We start from the raw sequence: 23,740 nt of genomic DNA, 5'->3' as shown, positions 1-23,740 counted from the left end.
TAATTATTGGAATACTGCCCTGAAAAGGCATTTTTAATTAATTTATTAATCAATAAAATATTTTTGAGTTTATTTAATTCATTTATTATTCAATTTTATTTTTCATCACACTAGAATATAAGAGGAAGTTTCATTAATGATGAGATGGTTGATGAGGTCTGAGATATCATATGGTCCTTTAGATATAATTATAATATAACTAAGTAATCAACATAAGATTGAAATCGAAGAATTAGTTATATAATTCATTTTCTCTAAAATTGTCATGGCTATGAATGAAGTTATTAGAGTGTATGCATTTGATGTATGAGATTTTATTCTCAAGATATATCGTGTTTATCATGCACTCAACACACACACTCTTATTAGTACATTGATTGATTGCGTATATCGTTCTTGTTGAAATTTACGATAAAAAAATAATTGAGTTTATCACATAGACCAAGTTTAGAAATTCCTTAGATCTAAGAAGCTTATCTATCATTTAGTAGCAATCGTTCACTTTGATTTTGTTAATAGTAGTTCACAATCATGAATTATGTTTGACATTAATTGTGTAACCGATGAACTACTAAGATGAGGATAAGTATTAAACAAGGAATTAACAATCATTAATTTGGAGAATATTCAAGATTGAAAAAAGGATAGTCACGAGATACAAAATCATGATCTGGTGAATTTTGATCATTGATTAATCAATAAATACATATTTTATTTGTTAAAATATCTAATATATATTACATTTCGAACAAGAGTTTCTTCTATTATCCATTGATCATCCTAGAGTCCCAATGAAATGCATAGAGACTAAGGGTTAAATACTAGAATAAATTCACCAAGGTTTCTATATGGGATATTGATTATTGGAGAAGGAATTATCTAATGAAAATTTTGTGGTAAAAACCTATTAGTTAAATATCTAATTCTAAGGATTCAATTATAATATACATATCCTATGTCTTACAATTATTTACCTATTGATTTAGGGTTAGCTGATTAGTACAACTTAATTAGCTTGGAATAGGATATCCCAAAGCAATATGAGTTTGTGCTCAAATCGAATGGATTTATCATTTTATCTCCATAGTGTGTATAAACTTGACAAATCCGAAGTTCATTATTCAATATGTTTTTATTAAGCCCATAAGGTTAAAGGGCGGTTTGGGTATTTCATTAAATAATTTCTCGGATAAGTTTGAAATAGTGTTTTAAAAATCGGATTGGACCAACGGTTTGACCAGGTTCGACCGGATTTTATCTAAAATTGATTCGATTCTCAATGAACCGTTATTTACGTAACTACTGGTCTTTTGAAAACCGATGGTTCAAGCGTACAAGCTGGTGGCCTTTAAAAAGTAATTCTTGAAAAATGAAAATTTTCTAATGCTTCTCTCTTGCAAAATTAGAAAATCTGGAAATTTTGGTAATTAGTTTACATGCATATTTTTAATACCAAATAATATAGAAATCTACCATAACTAAAATTCTAACAAATAAAATTTATATCAATCTAATATTTAGTACCAAATATGTATAGAAACCTACTATAACTAGAATTCTAACAAATAAAATCTATCAATCTACTAAATAACATTTCTTTTAAGAACCTTTAAATAAATAAATAAATAAAAATATTCCTAATTAGATAAAATCTTTTAACATTTTTTTAGGATTTTTTTATTTTTGATAAGCATAACGCTGAAGGAACATTAAATAGTACATCAATTATATATTTTGATGTGGTGGTGCACACATTACCATACATGCTTTTCATCTAGATACGAGTGAAAAGCATCTATGGTTTTGTGTGCACCACCACATTAGAATGTCAAAAACGATGTACATTTCAATTTTACTCTAGCACGACTCTTTTCATAAAGTAAAGATTGAACATTGAAAAACTTTGAAGCTTTAAAGAAAATGAAATATTTGGGGAAAAAGGAAATTTTCAGAAATTTTTTATTCATAATTATTTATTTTGTTGATTTTATTCTCAAGAATTTTTATTTTACTACATAACCTGAGCAAATTCAAGGTTGGAGGAAAGGATTTTATTACATTTCTCAATAGAGGGTAGATGCAATAACATTGATGTTGGGAGATGCCAATGATGTTTTGGTTACTGTTTTTATAGTTGACTGGAAGATGAGAGGTTGAGATAGTCCTATCAGGTGTGCTAGAAATTTGTCGACAATAAATTTCAACAAATCTACCTTGAGTTTCGTGAAATAAGATCACAAATGATTTTATGGATTTTGATGAAAAGGAGATACAGATCTCAATGTTTTCTCTGATTAACAGTCGAATACAAAAAGATGATGTATGTAGCTTTTCTTTTCTCCGAGATTTGCACTTTATCGACTGAGAAGGTTGTTTTGACGATGACTTTGTTTATGCTTCATCTTCTGTAGAGGCTTCTGTAGATTTTCTTCTCTTCGGATTTAACACTTTATCGATTAAGAAAGATTTCTTGACTTCCGGAGAAAGGCTTGATGTTTAATCTTCTCTTTAATTAAAGTTTGGATCTCTGAAGAACTTTGCTTTGTCTTTAGAGGAGGGCTTGGGTGCTTCTTCTTCTCTAGAGGAAAATTTTCTATTTTCTAAGAGAAAGTGATCTGGATCCCCTTCAAATTAGAGAGACTCTTATATTTATAAACTTAAAGATAATTTAATTTTTGAATTATACCCTAACTTAAAGAGATTCGATTCGTTTATTTAAAGGCTAAACTTGTCCAAATCCAATTTTCAAGGATTCTATGGATTGTTATTGGACCAAACTCATTTATTTGGGTGTAAGGCCCAATATTTAATATGTGGATCACTTGAATTTGTTGAGTCATGGCCTTTATCTGCGAAAATCCAAATCCAAACCATATAAGGTCAATCCCAATTAATGGGTCTTAATTTAGATTTGTAGGCCCAAGTTTGATTTTAGAGACTTTCCAATAATTTAGAGAGTTGTTAGGTCTCTTTAAATTTTTTATGCTTACAACTATAACTAGAATTCTAACAAATAAAATCTATCAATCTACTAAATAAAGTTTTTTTAAAGAACTTTTATATAAATAAATAAAAAATAATCCTAATTAAATAAAATCTTTTAACATTTTTTTAGGGTTTTTTTATTTTTCGTAAGGATAATGTTGGAGTAACATTAAAATGTACATCAATTATACATTTTGATGTGGTAGTGCAGACATAATCATAGATGCTTTTCATCTAGATACGAGTGAAAAGCATCTATGGTTTTGTGTGCACCACCACATCAGAATGTCAAAAACGATGTGCATTCCAATCTTACTCTAGCACGACTATTTTCATAAAGTAAAGATTGAATATTGAAAAACTTTGAAGCTTGAAAAAAAATGAAATATTTGGCGAAAAAGTGAATTTCCAAACATTTTGACAACGTGAAAAAAACCTATATTTGGTGGCTCAAGACTGTCGAATTTCATTAAATTTGACGGACCAAGACATCAAATTTTTCATTGTCAATTTTTTTTTTCCAAGGACCGAAACTGTTAAATTAATGAAGGATGGGAGAAATATGATGGCTCTCACAATGTGAAAAAAGCCCAAATTTGACGGTCGTGGGCCGTCAAATTTCATAAAATTCGACGGACCAAGAGGTCGAATTTTTCATTGTCAAATTTTTTTTTTCAACGGACCAAATCTGTCAAATTAATGAAGGATGAGAGAAATTCGACAGCTCTAAGCCATCAAATCTGGGAACATCAAGAATTTCGACGATCCTATACCGTCAAAATTTAGATTCTAAAATTCGTGGGCCTTGGCCCGTCAACTTTTTCTATAGAATTTTCCAATTTTCATGTAGTGTTTAAGCCATCGAATTGAGGATCATCAAAAATTTCAATGGCGCCGTCAAAATTCACTTTCTAAAATTTGTGGGCTTTGGCCCATCGAAGTTTCTTGTTAAAATTTTCAGTTTTCACATAGTGTTTGTTTCATAATTATTTATTTTCTTGATTTTATTCTCAAGAATTTTTATTTTATTTTTTATATTTTACTTTAATTTCATGAATATTCTTCATCAAGATTTGTTTTACAAAAGAGGTTAATGTTTTGGTACTTTTGTAGATGTTGATTTACAAAGTGAAATTTAGTTTTTAGATATTATATTTTTTTAATAGAGAGCTACTATTGCCACACCAACTTTTACTAATGCCACACCAATTCCTACATAAATAACAATTTCACACTTGGTGTGGCGTTAGCAAAAATTGGTATAGCATTAACAACTTTCTTTATTAATTCATCATGAATATTTTATGATCCTATATATGTAAAAATCAGTTCGACCGAATTGAACCTTTGTGGGACTAGGGTCCGACCAGTTGAGAAAATTTTTGGTTCAATTATCGGTTCAGTTTTTAAAACATCGGTTTCAATCCGTAAATGAAGATTAATGGGAGGGACGATTCTCTGGAGATGGCCCACTTAACTCAAAATAAAAATAGAATCCAACTAATGAGATTCGTTTGATATGTTCTCCCCTTCTTTTATTTGGATTTTTTTTTTTTTTTTTCAAAATACACATACTAATGAGAACGGTCTAGAGAGCTTGAGGGATACAGTTCCAATTAGAAAAAGCCGAGAAAGAGTAAATCACTAAATCATCGACAAGAGCAAATTCATTAATATCTATAGTTCTTATTAGCCTTATCAAGCTTCTTGTATTTTCAATTCCGACTCAGATTTACCAAATTCTGCTAGAAAATCATTGTGGAATGATAAACAAGAAGTTGTTAATTAATCCCCTTTGCTAGCTGAGCAAAAATTAAAAAAAAACAATAAAAGCTTATGTCTGGATTTTCATCAAAGCTATGTCTCTTCAATTATCTAGAATTAGATTTAAGGTTGATAAACAATAAAAGTGATATTCAAAGGTCTGGATTAATCGATGGTTCCGTTAAAATAATGATTTTTTAAATTTAACCCATCAAGGAGATTAAAAAAAATGAGATTTGCACTCTCCTATTTTAACTAAATTTTTTTTTTCATTAATTACACATTCAAATTAATAACTTTATTCATCACTTACAAGTTAATCCTATTATTAATTTTCTTAATCACAATTAATTTTTTTTCATTAATTTTCTTAGTCATTTACAAGTTAATCCTATTATTAACATTTTGCCACATGATATGTGGGGAAATATAATTTCTGCACCCACCAATTAGACTGGACTGTGGCACTATCAATGCTTAAAATAAGAATCCATTTGGGCATGTTTATTGCTATAAAAAAAAAAAAAAAAAAAAACTGTGAAAATTTATTTTCCTAGAAATAATTTTTTTTTTGTCCGTGTTTGATTGCAAAGAAAATCCTTATGTTCCTGTAAAACTGTTTGCCCATTAAAGTATATAAATTATTTTTTAGGCACTCTAAAAAAATTAATGTCTTTCAATACCAAATTTAATAAAATTTGCATTAAGGGTCCTTATCTTTAGAATTCTAATGAGAGAAGGCGCAGTAAAAGTGGTTCAGACACCAAAATTTGAGTAGCCCTAAACTGCCCCCACTTTTATATTTAAGATGAATATAATCAGTATCATTTTAGTAAGAAAATTACAATTGTATGGCCCTATAATCACCACGTTGGTTTTCAAAATTATGAAAAAAATATCCTTCTCACTATGAAATTTTCAAAAACCCATTTAATTAATATTTTAAATTAAAAATCAGCGCTTTTGATGCATGCCACCTTTGAGAATCTCAAAAATTAAATTTAAAAGAAAAATCTTCTAAAGTTATAAATTGACTCCACACATCCAAATTGGGTATGATATTTGGGAATGGGCCTTCAACAATGAAGCGTGAGATTCAATTGATAAAAGTCAAGGCTCGAATACATCGAAATAATCTAGGCAAAACTGATAAATTTGAGGGTTGAAATCAAAATCAATTGGAAATGAGTGGAGAGGCCCAGAAACATAAGGAGAGAGACAAGGCAATGAGAGTCTGATGTGGGATTAAACTCAATACGACTCACATGTGTGGACCGGACTAGGCCGAAGTACGTAGAGATATGAATTGGGTGATGTGAGGGAGAGAAAGGCCCGCTTCCATACCATGATAAATTTGGGGCTGCAACTTAAAACTAATTGGCAATGAGTGGAGAGACCTATGAACTTACAAGAAGAGAGACAAAGCAATGAGTGTCCGATGTGGGACTAAACTCAACATGACCCCGCACATGTGGGCTGGACTGGGCCATGGCACGTGGAGATATGAATTGGGTGACGTGAAGGAGAGAAAGATCCACTTTGATACCATGATAAATTTGGGGGTCCAACTCAAAATCAATTGGCAATAAATGGAGAGGCTCAAGAGCCTATAAAGAGAGAAACAAGGAAATGAGTGTTCGATGGACTAAACTCAATAAAGACCTTGTGCTCACACACCCAATTAGAATAATTGAGTCTACAAATCCATTAATTTAAGATGGCCATACTCTTGAGTTTCAAGAGAAGTCAAGCACATACGATTTTTTTTGTTTTTGTTGCTACACATTGGAGCTTGTGAATTATGTTCAATACTCACTAATCCTTCTAGAAACAATGAGTTGCATGATGTGTCTTGTTCTTGATATCTTTAAAAAAGAAGATCGAAAAATCCCTTTGTGAGTGATTTTGATTTTATTTTGATTTCTCAACCACTAAATTTGTGAGCATGGAACACAACACTAAGGATGGAATAATCCAAAGTTCACGTTAATATTGATTACTTGTCTACAAATCATAATAAGAAAATGGAATAAAAAAGATCAATAAAAAATCTATAATTAATATAAAAATATTAATTGGGCTTCTTCTACCTTCAACTTGAGCTCAACCCGAATTGAAATCGGGTTAAGTTATTCTAACCCTAGCTCAACTCATCTTCTATGTAACTCAGCTCAGGCTTGCCCATCGATCGGGTTGTGCCCAGGTAGAGTTCGGACCAGCCCGCCCAAGTTGCAGCCCTAGGTTATAGGTGACATTTCAATTCCCTATATTTCACAAGAGCATTAAGAAAATCGTGGGAAACACACTTGAAGGGAGACTGTACAACTTCTTAATAATTGTATTGAAATCTATTTTAAATGTTATTTCAAATATTTTTTCTTCTATTATTTGCAGTCAAATTCTTCCTCTTAATTGTGATAATATATATATACATATGACATATACAAAACTGAACATTGTGCCAAATAATTTGCAATATATGGGTGAAAAGTTTTGGAATGTGCTGATGTTTTGTGAGGATGATCTCTATGGTAAGAAGATCATCCTCACAAAATATTCGCTCATTCCGAAATTTCTAATCACATTAAAAGTGGTTTAAAAAAATAAGTTGGTCCACGATTCTTCAACTTGTAACTGTGGTCAGGTTCAAGGGATATATATCAACTGTTTATACTAATTGCACCCATTTACCTCTATGAATTCCACCCCAAAATTTGTTGTGAGTTCAGGAGCACAAATGGTTGGTACAACTGCAAAGAGCCTAATCCTATCTATATAATAATATACAATTAAGACCCACTTTTGTGAGGGATAAACTTCCATCCAGCGAGGATAAACATCCCATCCAATAACGATTTTCTTTTAGGCCACATTATTATCTTTCCTCATCACCCTCTCTACTTTTATTATATTTCTTTTTTTTAACTCACTTTTATATTTTTCATCTTTTATGTTATAACCTCAAAAAAAAACCTTAATAATATTCCTAACTTTGTTTGTTTGGTTGGTTTTTTGTTTTTTTTTCACTTTTACCCCTTAATTTCAAAGAGGATACTGGCAAACTCTAATATATTAATGGAGTAATGATTTTCAGTCTCCCCCATGTGGGATGTGCAGATGTGTATCTCGAGGCATAAAATCTATGGTTCTAGCATATGCCACATCAGGAGAATATTTTGAGTATGCCACATGGGGGAATCAGATTATCACGACTCATATTAATAAAATGAAAACATTGTCAGTGACCACGTGAACATGTCGATATCATAGAGTACCTAACCTTGATGGAGCAATAATTCTTTTAAGTATATCAAGATTCCTCTTTATATTTGGGGTTCACTGTATTTATTTCCTTTTGTTTTAAATCGTATCACCTTCACCAATAATTTAGTTGAAGAACTGCTATATAAATGCACCTCAGGAACAATTTGAGAGACACCACCAAGAAAATGGATCACAAGTTATCGATCAAATGTGAGATCAAGTGCCCTGTATACAAATACTTTGGATTGCTTAAGAACAATCTAATGGATCTACCTCGAGATTTGTGAAATAAGATCACAAATGATTTTATTAATTTTTGATGAAAAGGAGATACAGATCTCAGTGTTTCCTCTGATTAACAGTCAAGTACAAAAATAGTAATGACGTATATAGCTTTTCTCCTCTACGAGCTTCGCGTTTTATCGACTGAGAAGGATGCTTTGACGTTGGCTTTGCTTTGTGCTTGATCTTCTGTAGAGGCTTCTGTAAATTTTCTTCTCTCCGGACTTCGTATTTTATTAACTGAGAAGGTTTTCTTGACTTCCGGAGAAGGGCTTTATGCTTGATCTTCTCTTTAGTCGGAGTCCGGATCTCTAAAGAACCTTACTTTGTCTCTGGAGGAGGGCTTGAAATCTTCTTCTTCTCTAGACGGAGAGCTTCTATCTTCTGAGATAAAGTGATCCAGATCCCCTTTCCATGAGAAATGCTCTTGTATTTATAGACTTCAAGGTAATTTAGCTTTCCAATTATACCCCAACTTAAAGAGATTTAATTGATTTATTTAAAAGGTTAAATTTGTCCAAATCCAATTTTAAGGATTTTATGGATAATTATTGGGCCAAACTCATTTATTTAGGTGTAAGGCCTAATATTTAATGTGGATCACTTGAATTTGCTTAGATCATGGGCTTTATTTGCGAAAGCCCAAAACCTAAGCTTGTAGGGGGCACGTACCCAGTTAATGGACTCAATTTGGATCCGAGGCCCATTAGGGATTTTTATTTATAAAATTTGTAAAGGCCTCATCAAAATTTTGGTGCTTACAGTCAGGTTCAAGGGATATATATCAACTGTTTATACTAATTGCACCCATTTACCTCTATGAATTCCACCCCAAAATTTGTTGTGAGTTCAGGAGCACAAATGGTTGGTGCAACTGCAAAGAGCCTAATCCTATCTATATAATAAGATACAATTAAGACCCACTTTTGTGAGGGATAAACTTCCATCCAACGAGGATAAACATCCCATCCAATAACGATTTTCTTTTAGGCCACATTATTATCTTTCCTCATCACCCTCTCTACTTTTATTATATTTCATTTTTTTAATTCACTTTTATATTTTTCATCTTTTATGTTATAACATCAAAAAAACCTTAATAATATTCCTAACTTAGCTTGTTTGGTTGGTTTTTTTTTTTTTTTTTCACTTTTACCCTTAATCTCAAAGAGGATATGGGCAAACTCTATATATTAATGGAGTAATGATTTTCAGTCTCCCCCATGTGGGATGTGCAGATGTGTATCCCGAGGCATAAAATCTATGGTTCTAACATATGCCACATCAGGAGCATATTTTGAGTATGCCACATGGGGAATCAGATTATCACGAGTCATATTAATAAAATGAAAACATTGTTAGTGATCACGTGAACATGTCCATATCACAGAGTACCAAACCTTGATAGAGCAATAATTCTTTTAAGTAAATCAAGATTCACCTTTATATTTGGGGTCCACTGTATTTATTTCCTTTTGTTTTAATGTTATCACCTTCACCTATAATTTAGTTGAAGAATTGCTATATAAATGCACCTCAGGAACAATTTGAGAGACACCACCAAGAAAATGGCTCACAAGTTTTCGATCAAATGTGAGATCAAGTGCCCTGCAGACAAATACTTTGGATTGCTTAAGAACAATCTGATGGATCTCACCAAGATCCACCCTGAGAGTTATAAGAGTGTTGAAATACTTGAAGGAGATGGAAAGAGTGTAGGCTCTGTCAGGCTTTGGAAGTATGTCTTAGGTAATTTGATGAAATGAAATCAACTTAATTAAATGTTCAAATACACCAACAATTTATTTTTTCTATAGTTTTTTTACATTTTTTTTTTTACGTGTAAGGGGAAGGTTTGGGGGACCATTTTTGGGAATCCATGCAAGTAATATGAGATTCGGTTCATGAATATATATTGTATTCGATGCAGGATTTCAATTAAAGATACTCTGATGCTTAAATTAATGAACACTCAAAAAAATTCATTAATGCAAAAAGAATGAATTATACATCTTAACCATTGTCTTATTTCTAGAAAGTTTCCATATGTACATAGAAATTTATTTGTTTATTTATTTATTTTTCATATGATCATGATTGATTTAGTTATTATTTTATGATTATTTTGAATCTTTATTATATATTTCTTACAATGATAGATCATGTAGTTGGTGACTTCTCAAGAACGATCCCGACTTGCTCGACAAGTAATATAGTCAAAATGTGGAGCATGTTTTGGTAAATCTGCCTAATAAGTACATGTCTCATCGTTTAACTTGGAGTCTCACTATCTCTTTCCCATAATATTTATGTCTCAGCTTTTTATTATTTGATCACAGGGGCAAATCCTGATGACATTTTGTATGTCAAGGAGAAGACCAAAGCCATTGATGAAGAAAACAGATCAATCATTTTGAGTGTCATCGAAGGAGATGTCATGAATCATTACAACTGTTTCGATCTTGAAATGCATGTTGTTCCAAAGGGTGATGGAAGCTTGGTGGAGTGGACTGTGGATTTCGAAAATGTTCATGATGAGGTCCCTACTCCACATCATTATATGGACTTGTTTGCTAAGATCTGCATGGGCATGGATGCTCATCTTTCCAAGGAATAAAAATAAGTCATAATCGTCAATGATGATGATGTTTCTCTTTAAATAAAACAATCTGTATTTGTTGAAGTTTATTTAGGGGCTTTCATGCTTCGAAGTCGAATTGTACGTTGTAGTGTGTTCTCCTCTATGTTGGAGATGTCTTCTTCAATGGGAGAAGCCTATGTTGAAGATCTGATGGGAATTTCTAAAATTAATGTTATGTATTTCTAGGGCCCATGCTCCTCACCACTGTCTGAAAACGGAAAAACACTTTCCTTTCTAACTTAGTAAGATTTTAACTCTTACTAAGGGTCCTTGAGCGCAAATGGATTACCACATTGGCAATCCAACACCACAGACCACTAGATTTCATGAAAAAACTAAGATTCAAAAGAAAAAAAAATTAAAAAAAAAGAATTTTTTTGGGGGCCTTGATCTAGGTTTTTAAAATGGACGGCTATCAAACATCCACGAAGCTCTCAAATTTAAAATTAAAATTCAACGGTGAAAAATAATTTTTTTTAATTCATTTTCAAAATACATAGAATTCTGTCCTCGATCTACAACCTTGTGGCATCAGATCATGTTGTTGGATGCAGCAAGGCAATCTCAATGATCCTTACTAAGAGTTGAAATCTTACTCAATTAAAGTTTAGATGGACTCTAAGAAAAAAAAAAAATTTAGATACAAAAATTGGTTAAACTTTTGATCAAGATACGTAATCAGATATGATTTTCAAATAGTTACATACCTGGACAAAATTTTCCATCTGTGCATGTAAAATTTTTGTAGGGAATTTATCTTTCTATCCCTTTGATTTTAAAATATCGGTTGTGCAATATATTTTGACTAAAACTTTTATTTGACTACATAAATTAAAACACCTTAGGAAAATTTTAGTAAGAAATTAAACGTCAAACATACATTTGAGAAACGCACATCGATCCCTAAGAAATTCATATTTCAAGTTTTGAAAAAAAAGTCGGAGACCACCCACTTCCCAATTGATTTTCTGTGATGGTCCACCATTTGGCGACTTTCACTATTGGAGCCCCTGGATAGTCTTGTCCTCACTACATTTTGTGTCCAGATATCCCTTTCTCCAGTTTACTCCTACCATGGTTTGAATCCGAGATGTAGTTCCCATTCTAGATACAAACACAACCAATATTACAACAAAAGCAAGTAGATATCGTAAGTGAGAGTAAAACATATTGATTTAGTGCGAGTAATTATGGTCAAATCTTTGAAATTTTAATCCTAAGGGGTTAACCTAGTGGCAAGCCGAATCTTGATAAGCTACTCAGGAAGGGTAGGTCAAGTGCTCAAAAACCCATGAAATAATGAATTCCTGGGGGCCACTCTCCAAGGACAATTCAACCAATTGCACATAGGACTTTATGAGGAGGTGGTACATGTGACAGTGGGATTTGCCTCACCCAAAGGGTGGGATACCCAATATAAGCAAAAAAATCATTGAAACTTTAATTAAGTTGTTAGGTTTGTCAAGATTTTGGCAAAGCATTTAACAAATGGTATATAGTTTGCTATCCTTCCCATTCCCATATGATGACTATATGTTTGCATTGGTAATTTTCTGTACATATTTTTGTATCCTACGTACACTATGTGAAAAAAGCCCATATTTGATTGTCTTGGGCCGTCAAATTTCATAAAATTCGACGGACAAAAGAGTCGAATTGGCGTCAAATTTTTCATTGTCAAAATTTAGTTTTTGATGGGTTGAAACTATCAAATTAATGAAGGATGGGAGAAATTCGACAATTCTAAGCCGTCAAATCTGGGAACATCAAGAATTTTGACGATCTTAGACCGTCAAAATTCAGTTTCTAAAATCTGTGGGCCTTGGCCCATCAATTTTTTCTGTGGAATTTTTCAATTTTCACGTAGTGGTACCCACTCCCATATGAAGAGTATATGCTCACATTAGCAATTTTCTATGACTAGAATCCTATATGAGATTAGGGTTGGCAATGAGTTAGGTGTGGCCGTGTGGGTCGGATGAAGCATATTTCATATTCATATCGGATTCTATATTTGGATATCCATATCCAATTTTTTACTTGATTTTATTAAGGATATTTGTATCCAACTACTTATATACTACAACATTTATGATATATCCGCATAACAAATCCATTTTTTGTCGTTGAAGATAAATTGCGGTGGATGAGTAGTGGAAGTGCCATTCGCCTGTGCTGCCCTCGTCAATAAAAATAACTACGGATAATATCTTCCATCGCAACAAGAGGTACCTATAGTGGCAGATGCACAATCGATCACATTAAGTAATTAAAAAATAATAATAATAATACCTGTTGCAGTGGAAATATCCACCGCTATAGATGTATTTTTTTTTTTATAATTAAAAACTAGTTAAAGTAGTACGTGCCCATCTGTGATTAAACACTTTCCTTTTTCATGTCTTTTGATGTTGCTAATTGCAAAAGAAAGTAAAATCAGTCAGGAGAGTGAAAGCCAATGATACGTATTTCTTTCACACAAGGAGATAAATATTTTATTTGATAAAATATCTAATATATATTACATTTTGAAAAAGAGTTTCTTCTATTATCCATTGATCATCCTAGAGTTCCAATGACATGCAAAGAGACTAAGGGTTAAATAGTAGAATAAATTCACCAAAGTTTCTATATGGAATATTAATTATTGTAGAAGGAATTATCTAATAAAAAAATTTGTGGTAAAGACCTATTAGTTAAATATTTAATTCTAAGGATTCAATTATAATATACATATCTATAGACATCTCATTCTTGCATCTGTCGGACTCAACAATTCTTCACTAGGTCGAATATTCCAAAAGTTAAAAGTTAGGGAGAGGCATTTTTCAATTTTCTCCAATCCTTTCCCAATTGTTGTGATTTCATCTCATTCTTATTTGGCATACTCAATGTAAAAATTACCCACGATTCAGATCGCCACACTTTACACTTAATTTAGCAAGTATGTATGTTTAGACTTGCCACATATTTCGATGACCTCAAAACTGTAGGAAAATATGACATTGAGACTTTTAGACTTAGAAATAATTACATTGGGACACAAAGAAGTCACACGTTGAAATTCGTAAAAAATGACAAAATAATAAAAATACCCCTCGTGGGTTTCACACCTTTGAAATGTCTCAAAAATACTTTCATTACTCTCGAAATGTGATTTTGAGTCTAACGAGACTAAAATCGATGAAAATGAAGAAATTTACGAAAAATTGCAAAAATGACCAAATGTCTCTTGACGTTCGACTTTTATTTCGAAACCTCAAATCCTAGAAAATCATGATTGAAAATAAATATTTCGACAACATTCATGCAAATTGACAAAACATAGAGATCCCATATGCTTAGGAAAATCAAATTTCCACATGAAATGAATATTTCCATCGCTTAGAATGACAATTTTTTACATAAAATGACAACCTTCGACTACGTGAAGTAACCAAATTCGAAAATTGAAACTTTAGTTCGAACATTGAAGCTCTAATTCAAATCTAAAACTTAATTAAACCTAAATCGAAAACATGAATTAAAACATTTAAATCTCAAACTATAACAAATCTTTAATCAACATTGAAATATTTTTAACCAATTTAAAAATATATAATCAATTAAAACTTCTAACCAATATTGTTTTTAATCAAATTAAAAAATCAATTAAATTTTTAATAGATCAATCTAACTAACAATCAATCAATCACTTGGATTTAATTTCTGATCAACCTTAACTAATTCCATTCGATAATGAAAAAATTTGACCAATCGATCCACAATTTTTAACATAATCAAATTAACCAAGTAAATTCCACTCGAACCAATTTTAAAAGTAAATCTGAAATATTAACAAATTAACAACAAAATAAAAATAAAAACAAATTTGAAAACATTAACAAATAAATTTTTCACAAGATAATGATTGGATCAAGGTCCTTTAGCCAACAATGCATGTGAAGGGTATACATCCATTAGCTTTAAAGTCTAGGGAGGAGAAGGAGGAGCACTACGTTAAAATTGAAAAATTCGACAGAAAAAATTGACGGGCAAAGACTCACAAATTTTAGACATTGAATTTTGACGGTCTAGGACCATTGAAATTCTTGATGTTCCCAAATTTGATGGCTTAGGGTTGTCGAATTTCTCCCATCCTTCATTGATTTGATAGTTTCAGCCGGTCGAAAAAAAAAAATTCACAATGAAAAATTTGACGCCAACTCAACCCCTTGGTAGTCGAATTTTATGAAATTTGACGATCAAGGCCATCAAATTTGGGCTTTTTTCACATTGTGGAGGAGGGTGCATCTTCTTTAGTCGTTGGGAAAGGGAGAGAATAGGAAAACTAGCCTTACTTTCTTTTTGTTAATAAGTAAAGTACCTCTCAAAGATCTTTTTAGATTCTCCATTCCAATAACTTAGAAGTCCAAAATCAGAAACAATAATAAAAACCTTCAAACAAAAATGATATAAAAAATAGAAACATACCATTTTCTTTAGAAACTCCATATCCTAACTCACGTTAATTAAAGAAGATGTAAAAGTTTAACGAATTAGGAAACCAACACAAAAGAAAAGATATAGAAAATCTAGAAGATCATATGAAATTAGGTACGTTGGGAGAATCATGAATTCTTTGAAGAAACAAAAAGGAGCAACATTCGGGATGGACACTTAAGGATTCTAAAAAGAAAAATCTGCACAAAAAATTAGTTTTCTCACTTAAAAAAAGAATCCAATTCTTGAGACTTTCAACGTCCTACACATAGAAGCCATTCTCTTTCTTTTTCTATCTCTCTTTCCTTCATTCTCACGACTTCTTTTTTTTTTTTTTTTTTCTTTTTCTACCTTCTCTTCACGTCTTGCTTAAGATTGCTAAGGTAACGAACAACCGAGCATCTATTTCGGCTTTGTATTCCAACTTGCATTGTTGGGAACTTTGATCTAAAATGAAACTAAGAACAAGAACACAACAAGCTGGATTGAATGACTCTGTTTTATTAACAATAACTTTGGCTTAAATAACCATTTAATACACGATCTTAACAGAAACGAGAAAGCAGCCCACTTAGCAGAAATAAAGCCAAGTGGTAACAAAAACTTGGAACAATTCAAATACAAGTAGATGTCCCTAAAGACTAGGACTTTCCCTATAGACCAGAACATTATTCTAACAAAAACAACTGTAGTAAACTCCTTCATTCCCTCCCTTAAACTAAATGCTTTGAAGCAATTAGTTTGTACCAGAAATTTCACATACTCCCAACAACATTCGAAGCTTCGAAAAAACTTCAAGCTTCAATGGTTTGGTCATTATGTCCGTCACCTGATCCCGACTCCCACAATGAGCAAATTCAATTGTACCCTCCTTAGTAAGATTCCTTAAGAAATGAAACCTCACATCAAACATTTGGGCCAACATTTTAGCCAACAATTTTTTCCTTACATGGGTTAGAAGTTATGGAATGGGCTGATTTTTGGTGAGGATGATCTCTACAGTGAGGAGATCATCCTCACCAAAATCAGACCATTCCAAAACTTCTAACCCCATGTTTACAAGTTGAAAAATCGTGGACTGTCCAGTTTTTATAAACCATTTTTGATTGGGTTAGACGTTTTGGAATGGGCTGATTTTTGGTGAGGATAATCTCCTCACCGTAGAGATCATCCTCACCATATATATATATATATATATATATATATATATATATATATATAGGGTCCCGTTCAGCAACAAACATTTTGACAAATTTTTTTTCAAAACATAGGTTAAAGGTTTTGGAATGGGCTGATTTTTGGTGAGGATGATCTCCTCACCGTAGAGATCATGGACTGTCCATTTTTTATAAACTATTTTTGATTGGGTTAGAAGTTTTGGAATGGGCTGATTTTTGGTGATGATGATCTCCTCACCGTAGAGATCATCCTCACTAAAAATCAGCCCATTCCAAAACCTTTAACCCACGTTTTGAAAAATGTTTTGCCAAAATGTTTGTTGCTGAACGGGACCCTATATATATATATATATGTAGGGGACGGTTCAGCAGCCCTAAAGTTTGCCAAGTTTGGTGCCAAACATTTTTCAAAATATGGGTTAAAAGCTTTGGAATGAGCTGATTTTTTGTGATGATGATCTCTATGATGAGGAGATCATCCTCACCAAAAATCAGCCTATTCCAAAACTTCTAACCCCAGCAAAAGTGATTTACAAAAATTGGACGGTCCACAATTCTTTAACTTGAAAACTAGGGTTAGAAGTTTCAAAATGAGCTGATTTTTTGTGAGGATGATCTCTACGGTGAAAAGATCATCCTCATAAAAAATCAGTTCATTTTGAAACTTCTAACCCTAGTTTACAAGTTGAAGAATCGTGGATCGTCCAATTTTTGTAAATCACTTTTGATGGGATTAGAAGTTTTGGAATAGACTGATTTTTGGTGAGGATGATCTCCTCATCATAGAGATCATCCTCACAAAACATCAGCTCATTCTAAAGCTTCTAACCCATATTTTACAAAATGTTTGGCACCAAACTTGGCAAACTTTAGGGCTGCTGATCCGTCCCCTATATATATATAGGGAGCGGTTCGGCAGCCCTAAAGTTTGCCAAGTTTGGTGCCAAACATTTTTTATAAATCACTTTTCATGGGGTTAGATGTTTTGGAATATGCTGATTTTTTGTGAGGATGATCTCTACGGTGAAGAGATCATCCTCACAAAAAATCAGCTCATTTTGAAACTTGTAACCCTAGTTTATAAGTTGAAGAATCGTGGACCATCAAATTTTTGTAAATCACTTTTGATGGAGTTAAAAGTTTTGGAATTGGCTGATTTTTGGTGAGGATGATCTACTCTTCATAGAGATCATCCTCACAAAAAATCAGCTCATTCCAAAGCTTCTAACCCATATTTTGAAAAATGTTTGGCACCAAACTTGGCAAACTTTAGGGCTGCTGAACCGTTCCCATATATATATGGGTCCTGTTCGGCACCCTAAGCTTTACCCTACACTTTAACAAACGTGTTTTGTCCTACATGGGTTAGAAGTTTCGGAATGGGCTGATTTTTGGTGAGGATGATCTCTATGGTGAGGAGATCATCCTCAACAAAATTCAGCCCATTCCAAAACTTCTAACCCCATAAAAAATGATTTACAAAAAATGGATGGTCCACGATTTTTCAACTTGTAAACATGGGGCTAAAAATTTCGAAATAGGCTGATTTTTGGGGAGGATAATCTTCTAATCATAGAGATCATCCTTACCAAAAATCAGCCCATTCCAAAACTTCTAACCCATGTAGGACAAAACACGTTTGTTAAAGTTTAGGGTAAAGCTTAGGGTGTTGAACATTTCCATATATATAGGGAAATGTTCAACAACAAACATTTTGGCAAAACATTTTTCAAAACATGGGTTAGACGTTTTGGAATGGGCTGATTTTTGGTGAAGATGATCTCTACGGTGAGGAGATCATCATCACCAAAAATCGGCCCATTCCAAAACTTCTAACCCCATCAAAAATGGTTTACAAAAAATGGACGGTCCACGATTTTTCTTATTGTAAACTGGGGCAGAAGGTTTTGGAATGGGCTGATTTTTAGTCACGATGATCTCCTCACCATAAAGATCATCCTCATCAAAAATCAACCCATTCCAAGACCTCTAACCCATGTTTTGAAAATATTTTGCCAAAATGTTTGATGCTGAACGGGACTCATATATATATGGGAAATGTTCAACAACAAACATTTTGGCAAAACATGGGTTAGAGGTTTTGGAATGGGCCGATTTTTTGTGAGGATGATCTCTACGGTGAGTAGATCATCATCACCAAAAATCAGCCCATTCCAAAATTTCTAACCCCATCAAAAATGATTTTACAAAAAAAGGACGGTCCACGATTTTTCAACTTATAAACTGGGGCTAGAAGTTTTGGAATGGGCTGATTTTTGGTGAGGATGATCTCCTCACCGTAGAGATCATCCTCACCAAAAATCAGCCCATTCCAAAACCTCTAACCCATGTTTTGAAAAATGTTTTACCAAAATGTTTGTTGCTGAATGGGACCCTATCTATATATATAGGGTAGCGTTGAATGGCCAACAGTTTGGCAAACATTTTGGCAAACACATTTTTCAAAACATGGGTTAGAGGTCTTGGAATGGGCTGATTTTTGGTGAGGATGATCTCTACGGTGAGGAGATCATCATCACCAAAAATCGGCCCATTCCAAAACTTCTAACCCCATCAAAAATGGTTTACAAAAAATGGACGGTTCACAATTTTTCAACTTGTAAACTGGGGCTAGAAGTTTTGGAATGAGCTGATTTTTGGTGAGGATGATTTCCTCACCGTAGAGATCATCCTCACCAAAAATCAGCCCATTCCAAGACCTCTAGCCCATGTTTTGAAAAAGTGTTTGCCAAAATGTTTGCCAAACTGTTGGCCATTGAACGGGACCCATATATATATATATATATATATATAGGGTGCCGTTAAGTACCAAACATTTTGGCCAACATTTTAGTCAACTATTTTTGTCCTACATGGGTTAGAAGTTTTGGAATGGCTTGATTTTTGGTGAGGAGAGATCATCCTCACCAAAAATCAGCCCATTTTTTACAAGTTGAAAAATCGTGGACCGTCCATTTTTTGTAAATAATTTTTTATGGGGTTAGATGCTTTGGAATTGGCTGATTTTTGGTGAGGATGATCTCCTCACCATAGAAATCATCATCACCGAAAATCAGCTTATTCCAAACATTTTTTCCCATATAAGACAAAGCACGTTGTAGCTTTATGAGTAGCTTTATATGTATATTGATCCTAATCCATATATATATATATATATATATATGGGACCAGACAACATTAAGGAGACAATGTTTGTTCTATATGACTTACAAGTTTCGGATTGGGCTAGTGTTTTGTGAGTAGGTTGTCTATGATGAAGAGATCATCCTCACAAAAAATCAGCCCACTTTAAAACTTCTAACCACATCAAAAGTGGTTTAAACCTGTGAATTATCATTTTTTACCATTAATTTGTAAATCACTTTTGATTGGGTTAGAGGTTACCCTTACAAAAAAAATTAGCGCAATCAAAACTTTTAAGTCAATGTAGGAAAATTTGTCTCCCACTTTTTTCTCCTCACAGATATCTTCTTGATTTTTGCATCATAATTGATTTATTTTTTTTTCATATTAATTATTTTGGTTGAGTATAACATATTTCTGACAACTGGTAGCTCACTTTGGTGACTACTTATCTGGAATGATCCCAATGCTAGATAAGTAACATAGTACAATTTCTCACAAATTCACTTGGGTCTGCACTGTCACGTCCCCATAATATTTATAGAGAGATTCTATTAACATGCCAGTTTTTTGCTTGTAACATACCAAATTATACGGAAACAACCATTTAACTTCAAAGGATTGGTGTATTATAAGTAAAAGTTGACATGCCCAGCTCTTTCATGATTTTTATTAGATTTTAAACTTCTATGGCTTGGCTTTGGTTACATGATCAAAGGAGATGAACTTTTATTTCTCAAGGAGAAGACCACATCCATTGACGACGAAAAAAGGTCAATTGTTTTAAGTGCTATGGAAGGAGATGTCAAGAATCATTATGACTGTTTCAATATCGAAATTCATGTGACTCCAAAGGGTGAAGGGTGCGTTGTTGGGTGGGCCGTGGAATTTGATAACGTACATGACGAGGTCCCGACTCCATATCACTTTATGGATTTGTTTGCTAAGGTCTGCAAGGGCATCGGGGCTCATGCTGTCAAGGAATAAAAATTAGTTGCAACCAATGACAATGATGATGTTGGTTCTGCAATAAAAGATGTGGAGCTTTCCTATATAATTAATCTATGTTTGTAGAAGCTTATACGTAGGAGCTTTCATGCTCCTAGATGGAGTGGTTGTAATGTGTTCGTCTCTATGGTGGTGATGTTGTGGTCATGCCCTTCTATAAGGGCAGCTTGTGTTTGAGATGTGATAGGAATCTCTGGGATTCAGGTTATGTATTCCAAGGGTGGTATGCCCCCTTTGCAATGTAAATTATTTTATTTTATAATATTTTCTTGTTTGCTTTAAAAATTAATAATAAATAAATAAAAATAAAAGTATGTAGTTAATAGGAAACTCCTAGTATGAAGAGGCATCAAACAACATACAACTGAGATGGGGGTACATTTCTAGGGATTCTAAAGAAATTGGATGTCTTCATGGATGAAATTCGTACTTCATTTGAGTTCAATTATAAAAGTTTGAGACCACACCCTACGTGAAAAAATGGGTAAATTCGACACAACCCTTTTAAATGCTACGTGAAAAAATGGATAAATTTGATGTCAAGGTCCATGGAATTTACCTTTTTTCAAGTAGTGTTCCTTTCTGGTCGACGTTTGTGCTAATCCACTTTGCAACAACTTTCATTTTGATGCCCCCTTTTGGAGTTCACGGGCGAGGTGCTCACTCTTATCGGGCTGTTAGATAGCCCATTACCAGGGCCTCCACTTTTAAAGTTAAACCTTAGGTGTGGTAATAACTCTGTTGTACTAACATCCAGCTATTAGGGGAGCAACTCGGTCTGGTTCAAACCGAAAAACGAACCAAACCGATAACTTTGGGGTGGTTTGGTTCGGTTTGGAACAACTTGCGGTTCGATTCATGGTTACAAAAATGGAGAACCGATCAATTTCATTCAGTTCTTGGATCAAGCTTGTATAAACTAATGACTTGTATATTATTTAGTAGTTAGGACATATATTAGTGATTTGTTTAGATAAATTAATGAATTTTTATGGAAAGATTAGTAATTATTGTATGAAATTTTATGTTATTATATGTTTAGTTTTTTAATAAAAAATATTACTTACAATTTATAGAATATTGACATTCCGTAAAACTGAACCGAACCAATCGACTTTAGATTGTTTTGGGTTGGTTTGGTTCCAATGGAATTTAGATCGATTTTGGTTCTTATTTAGTTGAACCGACCTATGTTGGTTCGGTTCCAATTTGATCTCAAACCAAACCAAGTTGCACCCCTAGGTGTCATTAGTGCGGAAAGTTAAGCCTCAACTTTTTGGAGTTGAAACAAATACAAGCTCTCTCTCTTTCTCTAAAACACAATGACCTAGTGTGTTATCAGATATGGTCGAATCAACTAATTATTGGAATACTGCCCTGAAAAGGCATTTTTAATTAATTTATCACACTAGAATTTGAGTTTATTTCATTCATTTATTATTCAATTTTATTTTTCATCACACTAGAATATAAGAGGAAGTTTCATTAATGATGAGATGGTTGATGAGGTCTGAGATATCATATGGTCCTTTAGATATAATTATAATATAACTAAGTAATCAACATAAGATTGAAATCGAAGAATTAGTTATATAATTCATTTTCTCTAAAATTGTCATGGCTATGAATGAAGTTATGATTTCATTTATATGGCTACCATGTTGTTAGAGTGTATGCATTTGATGTATGAGATTTTATTATCAAGATATATCGTGTTTATCATGCACTCAACACACGGACGCTTATTAGTACATTGATTGATTGCGTATATTGTTCTTGTTGAAATTTACGATAAAAAAAGAAATGAGTTTATCACATAGACCAAGTTTAGAAATTCCTTAGATCTAAGAAGCTTATCTATCATTTAGTAGCAATCCATTCACTTTGATTTTGTTAATAGTAGTTCACAATCATGGATTATGTTTGACATTAATTGTGTAACCGATGAATTACTAAGATGAGGATAAGTATTAAACAAGGAATTAACAATCATTAATTTGGAGAATATTCAAGATTGAAAAAAGGATAGTCAGGAGATACAAAATCATGATCAGGTGAATTTTGATCATTGATTAATCAATAAATACATATTTTATTTGTTAAAATATCTAATATATATTACATTTCAAAAGAGTTTCTTCTATTATCCATTAATCATCCTAGAGTCCCAATGACATGCCTAGAGACTAAGGGTTAAATATTAGAATAAATTCACCAAGGTTTCTATATGGGATATTGATTATTGGAGAAGGAATTATCTAATGAAAATTTTGTGGCAAAAACCTATTAGTTAAATATCTAATTCTAAGGATTCAATTATAATATACATATCCTATGTCTTACAATTATTTACCTATTGATTTAGGGTTAGCTTATTAGTACAACTTAATTAGCTTGGAATAGGATATCCCAAAGCAATATGAGTTTGTGCTCAAATTGAATGGATTTATCATTTTATCTCCATAGTGTGTATACACTTGACAAATCCGAAGTTCATTATTCAATGTGTTTTTATTAAGCCCATAAGGTTAAAGGACGGTTTGGGTATTTTATTAAATGATTTCTCGGATAATTTGAAATAGTGTTTTAAAAATCGGATTGGACCGACGGTTTGACCAGGTTCGACCGGATTTTATCTAAAATTGATTCGATTCTTAATGAACCGTTATTTAAGTAACTACTGGTATTTTGAAAACCAATGGTTCAAGCGTACAAGCCGGTGGCCTTTAAAAAGTAATTCGTGAAAAATGAAAATTTTCTAATGCTTCTCTCTTGCAAAATTAGAAAATCTGGAAATTTTGGTAATTAGTTTACATGTATATTTTTAATACCAAATAATATAGAAATCTACCATAACTAAAATTCTAACAAATAAAATTTATATCAATCTAATATTTAGTACCAAATAATATAGAAACCTACTATAACTAGAATTCTAACAAATAAAATCTATCAATCTACTAAATAACATTTCTTTTAAGAACCTTTAAAT

General features: G+C 32.6%; 1 protein-coding gene across 1 annotated transcript; it reads left to right on the top strand.

Annotated features, from left to right (window-relative positions):
* The first annotated feature begins 9,829 nt into the window (after positions 1-9,829).
* On the top strand, positions 9,830-20,843 carry LOC147394059 (MLP-like protein 423). The gene is made up of 3 exons (XM_086454537.1): positions 9,830-10,044; positions 10,635-10,910; positions 20,417-20,843. Exons 1-3 carry the CDS (start codon positions 9,864-9,866, stop codon positions 20,725-20,727), a joined length of 768 nt encoding a protein of 255 aa, XP_086310663.1. The 5' UTR covers positions 9,830-9,863; the 3' UTR covers positions 20,728-20,843.
* Positions 20,844-23,740: the final 2,897 nt, after the last annotated feature.

The sequence above is a fragment of the Akebia trifoliata genome, chromosome 9 (assembly GCF_017979445.1).
Source record: "Akebia trifoliata isolate Shusen 1 chromosome 9, ASM1797944v1, whole genome shotgun sequence".
Taxonomy (NCBI): domain Eukaryota; kingdom Viridiplantae; phylum Streptophyta; class Magnoliopsida; order Ranunculales; family Lardizabalaceae; genus Akebia; species Akebia trifoliata.
Note: the sequence above shows the minus strand (reverse complement) of the source record. Positions and strands in the feature narration are given on the sequence as shown.